This window comes from Chlorocebus sabaeus, chromosome 10, assembly GCF_047675955.1.
Source record: "Chlorocebus sabaeus isolate Y175 chromosome 10, mChlSab1.0.hap1, whole genome shotgun sequence".
NCBI classification, from domain to species: domain Eukaryota; kingdom Metazoa; phylum Chordata; class Mammalia; order Primates; family Cercopithecidae; genus Chlorocebus; species Chlorocebus sabaeus.
The window spans coordinates 118,901,440-118,918,723 of NC_132913.1; the positions used below are offsets into that span (position 1 = coordinate 118,901,440).

General features: G+C 52.7%; 1 protein-coding gene across 7 annotated transcripts in view; it reads left to right on the plus strand.

Moving 5' to 3' along the window:
* Positions 1 to 8,415, plus strand: part of ARMC9 (armadillo repeat containing 9) — a 177,307-nt gene extending 168,892 nt beyond the window's left edge. For 3 of the 7 annotated variants that reach the window (XM_038001386.2, XM_038001388.2, XM_038001387.2), the window contains exon 24: positions 5,668 to 7,326. In XM_038001386.2, coding sequence (XP_037857314.2) covers positions 5,668 to 6,076 — 409 coding nt within the window. In that variant the 3' untranslated portion in view covers positions 6,077 to 7,326. Of the gene's footprint in view, positions 1 to 5,667 lie in introns of all 7 variants that reach the window. The other 4 variants (XM_038001389.2, XM_038001390.2, XM_038001392.2 and 1 more) reach the window with 3 other exon arrangements.
* The last annotated feature ends 8,869 nt before the right edge of the window (positions 8,416 to 17,284 follow it).

Sequence of the window (17,284 nt, forward strand, 5' to 3'; positions counted from 1 at the left end):
CCTTGGTCAGCTTCTTAGACTCCTTAGATTAAGTAGCAGGAGAAAACTAGTGTTGATCAGGCTTTAAAGATGTATTTAAATTAAGAAAGAAATGCATTTATCCTGCGAAGAGCCCAAGTGCTCCCCACGAAGTATGTCAGTCCACAGAGGCTGACTTGTGCCCCGGAATGGCAGGGCTGCCTTGACTGTCACCTGTCGGTCCTTCTCAGCATGGCCCTGCCACTCCGGAAGAGCAGCCCCAGCCAGGTGCCGGTGCTTGTGCCTGGAAGTTCACCTCCACGTGGCCTGAGGACAGGTGAGGGAGGGGGCTCTGTCTGAGGAGCTCCTTGCACCCAGGCCCAGGACACAATCAGAAGCAAATGTCAAAGATCCTGTCCTGCCACAGATGAGAAGTGATTATTTTGCAAGTGCTATGACTTTTTTAAAATGAGAAGAGATTGTACATATGTCTACATGTATGCCTTTCCCCTCACATTTGTCCCTGAGGATGGACAGCAGCTCCCAGTGACACATTCATGCATCCAGCTAAAGAAACAACACATGCTCACGCCTGTAATCCCAGCACTTTGGGAGGCCGAGGCGGGCGGATCCCCTGAGGTCCAGGAGTTTGAGACTAGCCTGACCAACATGGTGAAATCGTGTCTCTACTAAAAATACAAAAATTAGCCAGGTGTGGTGGTGCATGCCTGTAATCCCAGCTACTTTGGAGGCTGAGGCAGGAGAATCGCTTGAACCCATGAGGCGGAGGTTGCAGTGAGCCAAGATCGTGCCACTGCACTCCAGCCTGGGTGACAGAGCGAGACTGTGTCTCAAAAAAAAAAAAAGAAAAACGACACATGAAGCCTCAGGAGGCCGAGGAGCTTGAGACGTGTTGCCCAATGTGTGCCCACGGCACGGGAGCTATGTGTGCAGCTGGTTCCTGTCTGCCTTTATCTGGTGTACTCTGTTCTGGCCCGTTTCCCCACCTCTGCCCCTTTCTGGGTTTTCTCATCACCCAGATGAAATGTCCGCAGCAATAACTGAGAGCTGGTTATGAACCCTCTGGGCAGAGTCGCCTAGGGGCCCTGAATGCTTTTGTTTGGCCTTAATGCAAACAGAAGGGACACAGGATCCTCTGCTGGGTGATGCTCAGCAGCCGGATTATGACTCAGCAGCATTCCAAACACAGGGAAAGATTCAGCATCTCCCGAGGCATGTTATGGCTCTTCCCTCTCAACACAATGTTCCTGTTGATAAGCTGAGATCCCATAAGGGCCAGGCTGCTCTAATAAACAATCACCTACCTTATAGAGCACCTCCCAACTTTCCCGTATATCACCCTTTACGTTTTTGCCAGGACCCAGTCCCATGCGTTTCTGCGGCACATGACTTCCCGTATGTCATAGGTGACTGCCGTCCTGGACTTCCTTTCCACGTGGTTTCTCTGCTCTGCCCTAATCTGGCCTCATCTCGGGCCAGACCAGCACCGTTTCCTGGCCCTGGCTCCTGGCTGCCTCCAGGCTGCTGAGCTCACCATGCTGGGGGGATGGCGGGCCCTGAGGCCACCGGGGGCTCAGCTGACACTTACCAACAGCCATCTACCCCACCTCCCACTGCATCCTTCCCAGAGCGGCTGGAGCGTCCAATGACAGGGGCCGAGCCTGCTAGGTCCACACAGGCATTGCCTGCAGCAGCCCCCAAGGTGGTCAGACTGCCTCACGGGGTGGGCTCTGCCAGGCCAAGGGGCAGCTCCCTGATGCTCTGCTGAGGGCCACTTTCTTTTTTTTTTTAAACGAAGTCTCGCCCTGTTGGCCAGGAGTGCAATGGTGTAATCTCAGCTCACTGCAACCTCCACCACCTGGGTTCAAATGATTCTCCTGCCTCAGCCTCCCGAGTAGCTGGGATTACAGGCATGCGCCACCACCCGCAGCTAATTTTTGTATTTTTAGTAGAGACGGGGTTTCACTATGTTGGCCAGGCTCGTCTCGAACTCCTGACCTCAGGTGATCCACCCACCTCGGCTTCCCAAAGTGCTGGAATTATAGGCGTGAGCCACCACGCCTGGCCACGAGGGCTATTTTCTCCAGTGCCAGTGGGAGGGGCCAGCCAGTAGGAGCCCCAGTCTGAGGAGGCTCATTCCCACCCCTCACAGCCATGTCCTAGGGAGAGGGGGGCAGGCTTAAGGTATATTAGTTAGGACTCTCCAGGGAAGCAGAGAGGCTGATTTTAGGGAATTGGCTCATGTGATTGGAGAGGCTTGGCAAGTGCAAAATCTGATGGGGTAGGCCAGCAGGCTGGAGAGTCAGGGGAGAGTTGCAGTTCAGGTCCAAAGGCCACCAGCTGGCAGAACCCCTTCTTGCTCAGGGAATGCCAGTCTTTTTCTGTTGTGGCCTTCAGCTGACCGGATGGGGCACTCATGTTATGGAGGGTGATCTGCCTCACTCAGAGCCCACTGATTTAAACGTTCATCTTGTCCAAAACAGAACTTCACAGAAACATCTAGAATAATATTTGACTGAATATCTGGGCACCATGGCCCAGCCAAATTGGGCCACCATGCCTGGCCCATAAAAATAACCATTATGGGCCAGGCATGGTGGCTCATGCCTGTAATCCTGGCACTGTGGGAGGCCAAAGTGGAAGGATCTCTTGAGGCCAAGAGTGTGAGGCCAGCCTGGGCAACATTAGCGAAACCCTACCTCTAAAAAAATAATAAAATTTTAAAAATTGGGCCAGCCGCGGTGGCTCGTGCCTGTAATCCCAGCACTTTTGGGAGGCCGAGGTGGGTGGATCACGAGGTCAGGAGATCAAGACCATCCTGGCCAGCGTGGTGAAAACCCTGGCCAGGGTTTTCTACTAAAAATACAAAAATTAGCCGGGTGTGGTGGCATGTGCCTGTAGTCCCAGCTACTCGGAAGGCTGAGGCAGGAGAATCGCTTGAACCAGGGAGGTGGAGGTTGCAGTGAGCCAAGATCACGCCACTGCACTCCAGCCTGGATAACAGAGCGAGACTACGTCTCAAAACAAAACAAAGCAAAACAAATTTTAAAAAATTATTTGTAATGACCATCACATAAGGACTTTGATACCCAGTGCCAAATTGCTCTCCAAAAAGACGGTGTCCTCTTCCGGTTATCCTTGGGGTGGGAGGTCACGTAGTCCTGGGCCCTGCTGCCCAGGCTTTCGCTCCCTGGGCTTCTTGTTGACTCGCCTCAGCTGACCCTGACCCTGCAACTTGACCTTGCTGCCCATTGGCTTTAAGGCACCCTATGGAAGCCGGTTATCCCTCCTGGACTTGCACAGCCAGCTCCTCCAACCCTGGGGGCCCTGGCTGCCTTTGAGGGCTGCCTCCCAGGCTAGCTGGTGCTGGCTGCCCTGCCCGCAAGACCATGTGGTGGTCCTGGGGCTAACCCAGCACTAACCCCTGCCCTTACCACTGCTGGGAATAGTACCGCTATTCATGTGAGTCATTTTTACTAGGTTTTCTGTTGTTCCTTCTTAAAATATGGCAGGGCTACACTTAAAAATGCTAAAGATGGTAAATATTGTGGATATTTTACTACAATTTAAAATAAGTTAACTGGCCGGGCGCCCTGGTGGCTCATACCTGTAATCCCAGCACTTTGGGAAGCAGAGGTGGGTGGATCACCTGAGGTCAGGAGTTTGAGACCAGCCTGGCCAACATTGTGAAACCCCGTCTCTTCTAAAAATACAAAAATTAGCCGGGTGCGCTAGTGCATGCCTGTAATCCCAGCTACTCGGGAGGCTGAGTCACGAGAACTTGAACCCAGGAGGCGGAGGTTACAGTGAGCCGAGATCGCACCATTGCACTCCAGCCTGGGCAACGAAAGCAAAACTCCATTTCAAAAAAAAAAAAGATAAATTAAAATAAGTTAACTATTATAATAATGACACAAAATGTCAAAATATGAATAGTAAAACATAAAAATTTGAACCAAATAATATTAAAACACCACATTTGATGGTTACATACATTATACTTGCATCAAAATATCACACTATACCCCATAAATATGTACAATTATGTATCAGTTTAAAAAAGAAAGAAGCCACCTCACTAGACCATGTACAAAACTCCTTTGTATGTGTAAACACATCAGCAAAGCTTTCATGTAATGATTTGACAACCCAGTTCCCTGGTCAGATAGCCCCGTGTATCTGTGAACTCATCCCATCAGGAGATGCATCCTGATCTCTGATCCCCAGCCCCTAGCAGAATTCTCAGCACCCATGAGCTCTATCAATGAACGAAAGAAAAGCAGAGCATCCATTCATTAAATCCGAGTATATAAATCAGAAGAAATAATACCCAACTCTTATAAATGCTAACGACAGTCTGTGTGGACGTGTGGAGAGGGTGGGGTGAGACTCATAAAAGCAGAGTGGTAACAGGAGCCTGTTACTATACCTACAAGTAAGCAACAATGTCACATAGGCAAAAGGTAGAATGTGGAAAATATTTAGGGGAGTAGCGTTATGAGTGATACAAAAATTTTAATTTTTGAGACAGGGTCACACTTTGTTGCCCAGGTTGGAGGGCCGTGGTGTGAACAAGGCTCACTGCAGCCTTGACCTCCCAGGCACAAGTGATCTTCCTGCCTCAGCCTCCCAAGTAGCTGGAACTACGGGCACGTACCACCATGCCTAGCTAATTTTTGTATTTTTTTTGTAGAGATGGGATTTCGCCATGTTGCCCAGTCTAGTCTCGAACCCCTGAGCTCAAGCGATCTACCTGTCTCGGCCTCCCAAAGTGCCGGGATTACAGGCATGAGCCACCACACCCAGCTATCTTACAATTAAAAAATAATAATAATAGGGCTAAATCCCTACTATACTTTTGAACCTAGTTTGAAGACTTCTTACCTAAAAAGTATAAGCAGTTTGTATACCACTGTTTTCCAATTTGGATTTGGAGACTTTTCAGATGTAAGTATTATTTTAAAAATTATTTTATGTGTGTGTGTGTGTGTGTGTGTGTGTATTTTTTTTTGTTTTGTTTTTGAGGCAGAGTCTCACTCTATCGCCCAGACTGTAGTGCAGTGGCACAATCTTGGCTCACTGCAACCTCCACCTCCCGGGTTCAAGTGATTCTCCTGTCTCAGCCTCCTGACTAGCTGGGACTACAGGCATCTGCCACCATGCCTGGGTGATTTTTGTAGTTTTAGTAGAGATGGGGGGCGGGTCTCACCATATTGGTCAGGCTGGTCTCCAACTCCTAACCTCAGGTGATCCACCTGCCTCAGCCTCCCAAAGTGTTAGATTACAGGTGTGAGCCACTGTGCTTGGCCAGTTTCTTTTTTCTTTTCTTTTTTTTTTTTTTTTTTTTTGGAGACAGAATTTGGCTCTTGACGCCCAGACTGGAGTGCAATGGTGCAGTCTTGGCTCACTGCAACCTCCTCCCAGGTTCAAGGGGTTCTCCTGCCTCAGCCTCCTGAGGAGCTAGAATTACAGGCACCCACCACCCCGCCCAGCTAATTTTTGTATTTTTAGTAGTGATGGGGTTTCACCATGTTGGCCACGCTGGTCTCGAACTCCTGACCTCAGGTGATTCATCTGCCTTGGCCTCCCAGAGTGCTGGGATTGCAGGCGGGAGCCATCACATCCGGCCCCTCCTGTAGTTTCTAACACTGTGGTAGCTGGGACTCCAGGTTGCACGTTTTGTTCTAGGGAATGTGCATCAGCCTTCACCTGCAAGTCCCGGGCCCCCGGCACTCCAGAGATGCTGGACTGGAACCTACCCAAGGCAAAGGCGTCAGTTCTGGCCCCTCCGTTCTCTTCGTGTGGCCCCCAGCAGGCCAGCCACCCCGGATCCACAGCGTCCTCCACAAGGGGCCTGCCGAGTAAGTCAGCCTGGGCCCCGCTGGCATGGGAGGATGGCTACCCGCCCACCCAGAGGGAAGGCCATTTTGCTGCTGTATTTGGCCCCGTGCTCCTGTGTGTGCCAGGCCAGGCCAGAAGGGGAGAAGGCCTGCTTCCCTTCCAAACACAAACAGGCCCCAGCGGGTGGCTTTCTTTCTTCCAGGGACAGGTTCTGCATGAATCTTCCTTCCTATTAAATTCCCTTTGGCCTCAGTGACTCAAACTCAAGCTGAGGAGGGAGACCTCCAGGCGGGTCACTGAGAGAGAAGCCGCTTCCCCCCTACCCTCTATGGAGCTTATAGATTTGGCCCTGAGCTGGCCCTACTGCCCTGGGGTTAGCCCTGACACTCAGACCTGCCCTGGAGGAAGGTGGTCCAGCCCCTGGTCCAGCCGCTGTGTCCCTGCCTGGCCCAGCCTGTCAGGCCACCCCCATGTCAAACAGAAGTGGGTGTCTGCTCACAGGCTGGATGGAGGGGCTGTCAGAGGGCCTGCAAATGGGATGGGCCCAAGGGCCCCACTCTCTCCCTGGGGCCTCCCTCTCACCCTCTCACCTGAGGCTCACTATAAGGACAACTTTGTCTTTCTCTGTCGCCTTCCAGCCTCTGCCAGTTGATAGCCCCTCCACCTCCACGCCCCAGCTGAGCTGAACCTTTCTAGAGGGCTTTACCAAAACTCAGGGGAAACAAAAGGACAGAACAAAAGAAGGTCAGGCAGGATGAAAGGGGTCCCGCTCAGGATATGCGCATTTCTGTGGCCGCCCCCAGCCCGCCCCACCCCACTACCTTCCTGGCCGGGCCCTGGGCGCTCTGGTCAGCTGGGGACATGCTGGGTTGGAAGTGGGGGTAATGGCCATGGCTGGGGAGCCAGTTTGGGACCCCTCCCACCTCCCACTGGGAAACACACCCCAAACCCCAGCTGAGCCAGCCGTAGCCCAGGTCAGGTGCAGAGGAAATGCGGCAAATCCAGGGGCGGCTCAGCCAGGAGGAAGGTGCCTCTGGGGCAGGGATCCCCAGTTCACAGCGACAGTGACACCAGCAGCTGGCGGCTGGCCTGGCCCCACATCTAGCAGCACAGCATGGTCGCTGTGTGGACAGCTCAGCTAGCCATGGGCGTTGTGTGTCCTGTGGGCTCAACAAACCTGTGAGCTGTTGCCAACAAAGCTGGCTGAGCGACCCGCACCAAACGGCCTGCTTCCTGTGAGGAAAAAACTGGCCTGCCAGTAGAGCCCCGGCCACAGAACAGGCGACCTGGGGGAGGGAATGTTCCCTCACTTCTAAGCCGGCTGAAAGAGGGACTGAGTGGGACAGAGGGGATTCTGTGCGGAGACCGCACAACGCTGGCGTCTTGCTCTGGCTTTTCTCTCCAGGCAGCCAGTCTCACGGGAAGTAAGGATGTCCCCGGGTGTCCCCATCACGTTGCCGGAGGACCAGCCAGCTTCCCATTCTCAGCTGGCAGCAGCTGCCAGTGATGGATGTAAAGGGACAGTTGTCCACAAGACTCGGGGAGCTGAGGGGAGACCGGCTCTCCAGGCAGCACCAGACCAAGGCCATCGCAGCCCCACCGGCCGGGTCACTTTCTCCCGGGGCAGAGCCACCAAGGAGGGCCAGGGAGAGCCTGGAACTGTGTCCTGAAGAGGGGGATTTCCTGCTCACCCTTCACACACACAGGAGGGGGTGGCTTTTGCCCGCGGGATATCTTCTGGCCCCAGAAACAGCAGGTGCTGGATTTGCAGCCCTGGCCCTCCAGGCCCCAACGGGGCGACAGTGTGGGGGCCAGCCTGGAGCAGGGCCTTTCCAAGGCAGCTGAATCCAGCTCTCCTCACTCAGACCGACTACCGGGACCCAGAAGGAACTTAGGCTGAAGCTCATTTTATTCTCAAGCTTGTGTCTCAGCAGCAAAGTTGGTGTTTTCTTCCTCTGTTAAAATCTGAGAAAGAAGGCCGGGCGCAGTGGCTCACGCCTATAATTCCATCACTTTGGAAGGCTGAGGCGGGCAGATCACGAGGTCAGGAGATCGAGACCATCCTGGCTAACATGGTGAAACCCCGTCTCTACTAAAAAAATACAAAAAAATGAGCAGGGCGTTGCGGCAGGCGCCTGTAGTCCCAGCTACTCAGGAGGCTGAGGCAGGAGAATGGCATGAACCTGGGAGGCGGAGCTTGCAGTGAGCCCAGATCATGTCACTGCACTCCAGCCTGGGCGACAGAGCAAGACTCCGTCCCAAAAAAAAAAAAAAAAGACTGAGAAAGAATATGGCGTGCTCCACCCTCTTCAAAGCTCTGTGCTTCTGCACTCGTTTTTTGAAGGCCTTAAAAAGGTCACCAGTGTGACCAGGGAGCACCTTCTGCCTCCCTCCCTGCACCGGGACCATAGACACAAACAGCTCTACCTGCAGAGTGGCCCGTCCTGCGGGGCAGGCCTGTGCGCCCCTCACCGGCGCTGTCGTCAGAGTCCAGACTTAGGGCAGAGGAAGGATGTTTGCCTTCAGGACCAGCAAGTCACAGGTGCCCTGGATGTTACCCAAGCTCAAAATCAAATAAAACCCATCAGTATTTAATGCTCTGTGTGTGTGTGTGTGTGTGTGTGTGTGTGTGTGTGTGTGTGTGAAGGGAAACGGAAAGCAGATAAAAGTCATGTGCCCTCCCCCAGGCATCTGATCTGCCCACCAGACCCTTCAATGGGGACATCTCTGTGGTCCCAGTGGTCGTAAATAAAGGCTAAGCACTGGATTTTTCCACGGTCCCCGATGCCTCAGGAGCACAGGCAGAGGAGGCAAACAGGAGGCCAGGTTACCCAAGAGATGACCAGAAGCTCATCCAGGGCCAGGACCCCAGTTAATCTTGTGAGTTCTTGGCAGTGGCTCCAGGCTGGGCACATTAGATACTGTCGTGTGACTGGCCTGGTAGCCACCTCTTGGTTCTCTGGAAGTGTGTGAGGCCACTCTGTGCTCCGGGAAGAAGGTTGCCGTCCTGACCTGTCAGCCGCCAGGCCCTCTCTGAACTCCTTACTTGACCTGGAGGCTTCAGGAGCAAACCCACAGATCGCCCCTGGTGTCAGTGGTGCAGACAGAGGAAAAGTACAGGGTTCCCAAATGCTACTCCTCCGTGGTGAGACTTTGAAAAGGTGTAGAGTGGTTGCAGACAAACAGCAAAGGAGTGAAATGGAAAAATCTCTCTCGCTCCCCACAAGAAGTCCACTCCCCTCCAGATTCCTCAGATGCCACTGGCTGGCACAGCCTTTCCCGCCCTTGGTGTGGGAGCAGCAGAAATCCAGGGGATAGGAGAATCATCGGGGTCAGGTCAGTGTCTACCTCGTATGAAGTCAACAACTACTTTTCCCTGGAGCCTACCAAAGAGCTAAAGTCTGATCTGTAGTTGTCTGATGGTTTGAGGAGAAAAGATAATCTTTTAGAGAAGTGGGGAGTATCCAACTTAGGGTCAAAATACACTGAGATTAGGCTGGGCACGGTGGCTCACACCTGTAATCCCAGCACTTTGGGAGGCCAAGGCAGGCGGATCACTTGAGGCCTCCAGGAGTTCAAGACCAGCCTGGCCAACATGGCGAAACCCCGTCTCTACTAAAATACAAAAAATTAGCTGGATGTGATAATGTGCACCTGTAATCCCAGCTACTCGAGGAGGCTGAGGCACAAGAATCGCTTGAACCTGGGAGACGGAAGTTGCAGTGAGCCGAGATCATGTCCCTGCACTCCAGCCTGGGCGACAGACAGAGACTCCGTCAAAAAAAAAAAAAAAAAAGTTGAGATTACCAGGTGAGATATGGGTGGTTCTTCCGGGAAAGTGCTGAAAATCTCACCCAGGCCTCGGCACCACACCCTGGGAGAGTCCACTCCTGGGCGCACGCCTCTGCATTCCAACGCTGACAGCTAGAAATATACTTTGTAAAATACCAACAACTTATTCACAAATATTCCAACTATCTACTGGCTCCAATGAGCTTGCTGAGGATGGGTAGGACCAAAGTCTAAGGGGAAAAAATCGAAAACACAAATAAACCTGCTTAAAGGTCAGGTCTCCAGATGGAGATCCAAGCAGATGGCTCCTAAGATTTGCCCCTGAAAACTACCAAGGGAAGCCACAGAGAAGGATATTTGGACCTTCTAGAAAATGGTAAGGCCCCAGGTGGATTATGCTTCCTCTGCCCTGGAGGCTGAGCCACCCCTATGGTTACCTCATATCTTCTGGTGTCTTCTGAGTGGGACTTGATCTCATTTCTGCATTAACAGCAAGGTGAAATTGTCTGGCAAGAGCTTAAATTAGGACCTGTGGTGGGGACTTTAATAGGCAGGTGGAGGTTTGAGATCCAGTTCGCTGCCAGAGATTAGTCAATAGGTGAGGAAAGATTTGACCCAAATCAAAAGAGCTAAAAAATAATAATAATAACATAAAAATAAAAATAACAATAAAAAACCCAGATGAACAAATAAGGTTCATGCAAAAAGAAAAAGAAAAAAGCTATGATAAAATATCAAACTTTTTAATAAAAACAAGTCTGGCCCTGTACTTGGATGACCCCACCTGGCTTGTCTAACCCTAATCCCAGCCCCAGTTTTAATAAAACTGTATTTACAAAATAAGCAGCTGGAATGTGGACCAGAGTTACCAATTTGAATTTTTTTTTAATATTGCATTAAAGTATTACGTCATTTATCTTCATACTGAGTTTTGGGGTATCCCTTTAAATTTTGTATGCAAGGTGAATACCTCACCCCCCTCTTCCTAATCCTGGCCTAGAATCTGGGGGATCCCTCTGACCCTCCCACAGTGCCTGATAGCACAGCCTATGGCTGGTGGTGTGCCTGTTTGCCTATCTTTATCTCTCCAGATACTATTTGGGGTGTGCTGTTCTAAGAAGTGATTAGGTTAGCTTTTGTATATAACAAACTATCTCTGAAACTTAGTGGCTTAAACCAACAAATATATTAGCTTTATAATGATGTGGATCAGTGATGGGGGCTGGGCACAGACAGGCAATTCTTCTGCTGGGCTTGGCTGAACTCAACTGTGTCTTGTGGTCAGAGGGCAGTCAGGGGCTTCACTCATGTCTGGCAGTGGGCTGTTGGCTGAGCCCTTAGTTCTCCTCCAGCTTAGACTCGTTCACATGGTGGCCTCGGGGCTCCCATGGCAGTAAGAGAAATCAAGCCCAAGTCTCATATCCACGTTCGCTATTCTCCCATCGTCCAAAGCAGATCACATGGCCAAGGCACAAGTCTGTGTGAAAGAACGTGGATACAGGGACCCCGAATGAACCAGGGGCAATACTGCTGCAATCTACCACATAGATACTGTTCAGAACTTTGCAGAACTGAATCTTTTAGGGCTGTTTTTCCATTGTGGTATACCCTGTCCATTTAGAACAAATATATTCTTTGGGGCTGCAGTGTGTCAGGATGTGGAGACACAGTCCCACTGGCTTTCAAGTTGCCATCCATCTTGTAGGGAGAATTTCTGGCCTTTTCAGATGGCCACAGTCCAGGCCGGAGCACCAGCCCCAGGTTGAAGCATCAGGCAGGTTTCTAGGAAATGGTTGCAAAATTAACAAAAAGTCAGGCCTACAGAGCCCCATCCAGAGTCATCTCCTTAAGTTGTCTACTAAAGCCTGGGGGTCGATGGGATCTCAGAAGGGGGACTACAGAAATAGGAAACGGGATAGAACCGGGGGGTGAGAAAGAAGAGGGCGGGTGCGGGAGTTTCAGGGAAGGAGGAGGAGGAGGAGGACTAGGGATGCAGGGAGGAGCACTGGGAGTGCAGGGGGAGGACCAATGATGCAAGCTCTGGAACCCAGGGAGGAAAGCAGGGGATGGAGGGCGGTTGCCATGGTCAGGCTGTAGAGGAGATGGGGAAGAAGATAACAGGCTGAGGCCAACTTGAGAGCAGTTTCCTTAGAGCACTGGCCAGAGGTCAGCCTGCACCCGTGCCTGTCAAGGCAGTGAGCTGGTTGCCAAAGGCATTGAGGTCAGAGGGGAGACCGGAGAAGGCAGGAAAGTGGATGGCAGGAGCTCTGAGAAGGGAGGCTGGAGCAACAGCCTCAAAGCTGTGATCCTGAGGGGTGCTGGGGAGCAAGGAGTCCACCAGGCCGTCCTCTGGCCCCTGGGCAGGAAGCAGTGGTGTGTGGCCAGTTTGGGACAGCTCATGGAGCTGATTACTAAGTTTGGGGGGAATTCTTTTTGTTGTTGTTGTTGTTGCTGTTTTTGTTTTGTTTTGTTTTTGAGATGGAGTCTCGCTCTGTTGCCCAGGCTGGAGTGCAATGGCACGATCTCGGCTCACTGCAACCTCTGCCTCCCAGGTTCAAGTGATTCTCCTGCCTCAGCCTCCCAAGTAGCTGGGATTACAGGCACGCACCACCATGCCTGGCTAATTTTTGTATTTTTAGTAGAGACAAGGTTTCACCATGTTGGTCAGGCTGGTCTCAGACTCCTGACTTCATGATCCGCCCACCTCAGCCTCCCAAAGTGCTGGGATTACAGGCATGAGCCACCATGCCCGGCCCAGTTTGGGGGAATTCTATGAGCTGCTTTTAAACATAGTCATTACCAAACTTAAGTTATATAAACTTACAGTAAAATAAATTCTATTAAAAACAAAGGGAATAAATAACCAACACATCTTTTCCTAAGGATTTTCCTGCATCCACTGTCCTCTGTCCTGGAGGTTATTCACATCTATTGCATCTGTATGGTGGAAGTATGACAGAATTAACGAAGGCTGCTAGACATCCCTTCCCAATTCTGTATTCAGTGACATCATTTTGGTAGCTTGAAACTGGCCATAGTGGAGGTATTTAAACCACAGAAATTGGCAAGCGCCACAAACCAGAGCTTTAGCCCCCACCTCCAAGAGCCGGTTGTTAAATGTTTACCAGCACACCACTGGCAGAAGCAGTGCAAGACGGTGCAGCCTCGGAGGCAGGATGCTGGGTGGAACAGGAACTAAGTCAGGGAGAGCCGGAGGAAGCAAGGCAGTGTGCGTCCCTGAAATGGCAAAGCCAAGGGTGTGTCATGCGTGATGGAGAGGCAGTGGCTGTCTCTGGCCACATCTCTTTCTACAGGTCCTCAGGTCTCACACTGGCCCGAAGTACTTGTGTCAGCTCCCCTTCCAGCATCTGGTCCAGAGCCTCTCCCCGTTTCTGTGATCAGTGGGGGCTTCTTCCAGTTGCCCTGGGTGTCGCTTGGACACCTTCCTGCTTGGCACAGCGTTGCTGCTAACACTGTCACCGTCCCTCTGGGCCTCTGGAAACGTGCCCGCCCCAAGTGTGCACAGGTGTGGAGCTGCTCTTTGTCACCAGTCTTCAGTGATGAGTCACCAGATCCTGGGAGTGAAGAGTTCACTGGATACGTGATAAGTGTGGCCTGGGTCTTAAACAGCCTGGAGTGAGGCGCACTGACCAGGCTGAAGGGGAGGGGAGTACAGGGTGCCGCTCTCTGACCAGCAAGTTTCCAAGTTACGCCAAGCCAGGCCTCAACTCAGGCAGCGCTGTCTTCAAGGGAGAAGCCAGGCAGAGGGTCCCAATGGCTTATAGGCCCTGAGGGGCAGGGCCAGGGACCCCGGGTTTACTGAGGGAAGGTGGGGTAGAGGTTGGATAAAGTACCTCAGTCAAAATCAAGAAGAGTGGGGCTGAAGGGCTGGGGCCTGGAGTCGGGAGGCCATTACCATTGCCATTCCCAGCCAAAGGCCAGTCTTTTTTTTTTTTTCTTTTGAGACAGTCTTGCTACGTTGCCCAGGCTGTCGTTAATTGATCCTCCTTCAAGGCCTCCCAAAGTGCTGGAATTAAAGGCACGTGCCAGCATGCCCAGCCAAAGGCCAGTCTTTCAGGCCCCGTGATTAGAATGTGTGCACAGCTTGCAGGGCGCGGTGGCTCACGCCTGTACTCCCAGCACTTTGGGAGGCCGAGGTGGGCAGATCACGAGGTTAGAAGTTCGAGACCAGCCTGGCCAACATGGTGAAACCCTGTCTCTATCAAAAACACAAAAATTAGCCGGGCATGGTGGCACGCGCCTGTAATCCCAGCTCCTCAGGAGGCTTGAGGCAGGAGAATTGCTTGAACCCAGGAGATGGAAGTTGCAGTGAGCCAAGATTGTGCCACTGCACCCCAGCCTAAGCGACAGAGAGAAAAAAGAATGTGTGCACAGCATCCGGGGAGGCCCTTGGCCCCAGGATCTGAGGATAGGCCAATGGCTCAGCCTGGCCTCGGGCATCCCACCTGGGCCCTGTTGGTATCACTGCCCTGGGGCTGTGTGGCAAAACAACAAGGAGGTGGCTGCTGTGCACTGAGCACCCTGGACAAGGCCCAGGGAGGCTGCAGCAGAGACGGGGGGTGGGGGAGGGAGGCTGGGGAAGAGGGAAATCAGCATCCCTGGGAGACCCCAGTGGCAGCCAAGACTCTGAAAAGGGCATGAAATAGTGGTCAGGTGGAAAAATGTGAAAACCAAGCCAAAAAGGAGAGAAGGTTCAGATTTTGTGAAACCCCCTCCCCCGGGGACCCTGTAAATAGTAACAGGGAGGAGACCTGGCTCTCTGACTCACTGCTATTGCTGTGCCACATGAGTGCACATGAGTGGGCAAGGCTGCTGGGGTACCAGGAGACCCCAGGACCAACACCCCATCCTAGGAAAGGAGGCAGAGTCGGGCAGGGCGAGGCTACTCTGGGGTGAGGCCAAGGCCCAGGCAGCTGGAGGTTCGTTGTTCTCATGGCTGAGAGGAAGAATGGAGGGAGTGGCCACTGTCAATACAAGGATCTCAAGGACAATTAATTCCTGAGTCAGGCTGACTAGAGCCAACAAGGGGAGCCACGATCAACGATGCCGCTTCCAGAGGATGGGTGGAGAGTGGCATCGCACAACACCTGGAACTCGGTCTTCAGGGCATCCTGGTGCTCTGCTGAGCCCATGAGGGTTGTCTGGTGTCGCTACGGTGCTGCCGGGCCGGGGTGAGGGTTGAGCGGGCCTCCCTCCAGGCAGAGGCTTCCCCTCTGCACTCTTGCCATGTGGTCCACATGGGAACTGCCTGACTGCCCTGGTCGGGAGCAGATGGGGCCCCCCACTTTCCGTTTCAAAGACAAAGCTGAGATGAGAGCTGCTGGTGGCTGGGCCTCCATCTCTGGAGGAAGCCATGGTACAGGAGGAGAGACAGAGCCGCTATTCAGGAAGAGGCAGAGGGGCCGATCGCCCGGTGGAATCTGGTTGTTTCCAGCAACACCCGGCCCTGCTCAGCTTATCTGAGCCAATAAATCCCTGCCTTTAAAATAAAAAAGATACTTCAGGTTGGGTGTTGCTAGGAATCCAAAGGTTTATAACCAAAACACTGACCCTGGTCACTCAGACATGGGATTGCTGCTAGAGTTTTATGTGCCTCATTGCTCCCACCTTCATTCAAAACCCACCTTCAAGCCCAGTGTAACTCCGGTCCTTAAATTTTTAATTGTGAAACCACCTCCAATGCTCCACAGGCCCTTTACCCTTCCATCAGGTGGTGCTGATGGATGCCCAGGGCTTGGGTCCTTCCAGGGAAATCAGCATTTGGCTGGGCCCCTTCAGGTTGCTTAGGAGCAAACACCTTTTTCTTTAAGTTCAAAACCACTCCAGGTTCCATTCCATCCTCCACTCTCTACTCCATTCACCACTCTCTTCTCCACTCCATCCTCCATCTCTCCTCCACTCTCGTCCACTCCATTCTCTACTCCATCCCCCACTCCCTCCTCCACTCCATCCTCCACTCTATCCTCCACTCTTGTCCATTCCCTCCTCCACTCCCTCCTCCACTCCATTCTCCACTCCCTCCTCCACTCCATCCTCCACTACATCCTCCACTACCTCCTCCACTCCCTCCTCTACTCCATCCTCCACTATCTCCTCCACTCCCTCCTCCACTGTCTCATCCACTCCACCCTTCACTCCATCCTCCACTCCATCCTCCACTCTCATCCACTCCCTCCTCCACTCCCTCCTCCACTCCCTCCTCCACTCCCTCCTCCACTCCATCCTCCACTACATCCTCCACTACCCATTCCACTCCCTCCTCCACTGTCTCATCCACTCCACCCTCCACTCCATCCTCCACTTCATCCTCCACTCTCGTCCACTCCCTCCTCCACTCCATTCTCCACTCCCCCCTCCACTCCATTCTCCACTCCCTCCTCCACTCCATCCTCCACTCCCTCCTCCACTCCACCCTCCATTCCATCCTCCACTTCATCCTCCACTCCCTCCTCCACTCCATTCTCCACTCCCTCCTCCACTCTTTCCTCCACTTCATCCTCCACTCCCTCCTCCACTGTCTCATCCACTCCACCCTCCACTCCATCCTCCACTACATCCTCCACTCTTGTCCACTCCCTCCTCCACTCCCTCCTCCACTCTTCTCCACTCCATCTTCCACTCCATCCTCCACTCCCTCCTTCACTCCACCCTCCATTCCATCCTCCACTCCATCCTCCACTCCCTCCTCCACTCTTTCCTCCACTCCATCCTCCACTCCCTCCTTCACTCTCTCTCCTCTACTCTTCTCCACTCCATCTTCCACTCTCTGCTCCACTCAGGAAAACAAGCTTCCACCTTCACTTTTATTTCAAAATCATGAGGGTTCTCTTGGTGTCATGTATAAATGCAAGATGATGAAGGGACAAAAGAGGGGACGATGTGGCCTGTGATTAAGGAATTCAGCACAGGGATTATGGTGGGACAGATGGTGACAGTGGCAGTGCCCGGCTCGAGGTCCAGACTCCACTCTAGAGTCTAGAGTCTTTTGGTGGGTGAGACCCGGGCCAGAGCCTTGGCTATGAGGCCCAAGGTTCATGCTGAGGATTTTAAGGTCTCCATCAGGCACAGGCAGCAGTGGGCCCAGCAAACTGGACTGAAAAGTTCAAGGTCATAATTGTAGTTAAATAAAACTCAGAAACTCAATCTGGCCCAGGGATGAAATACACCAGTTTTTTCCCACACAGTGGTTTGGCTAACGAGAAGTTTACAGCTGGACTATGAGGCTCCATGACCAGTGGCCGTGGGTGGGGACAGGCAGGCACTGCAATGCCTTGGCTGGGCTTCATGCCCCACCTAGGGGCTCTGGCCTTGCAGCACTGTCTCCAGGCCCAGGACTCTGCAGCACACTGCACTGGCCCTGCCCTCTGCCCTCACCCACCCCCTGGCTGGTCTCAGGGGTCAGACAGCAAAGCAGGTCCCCTAAGCCAGACAGACGTGGCATCAAACCTCATAGCCTTGCAAAGTGATGGAGACACAGCAAAAGCTGACACCTGTCACCTGTGAATCAGGCTCCAGTTCGCTCACTGAGGCCTGTCACCAAAAGCCCTGAGTCCCGGTTACAGCAACCTTCTGCTCTTACAGCAGCAAACCCAGCACTGGGCTTTTCTCTACTCCTCTGTTGGTTCTCCAACATCTACCATCAGTGACCACC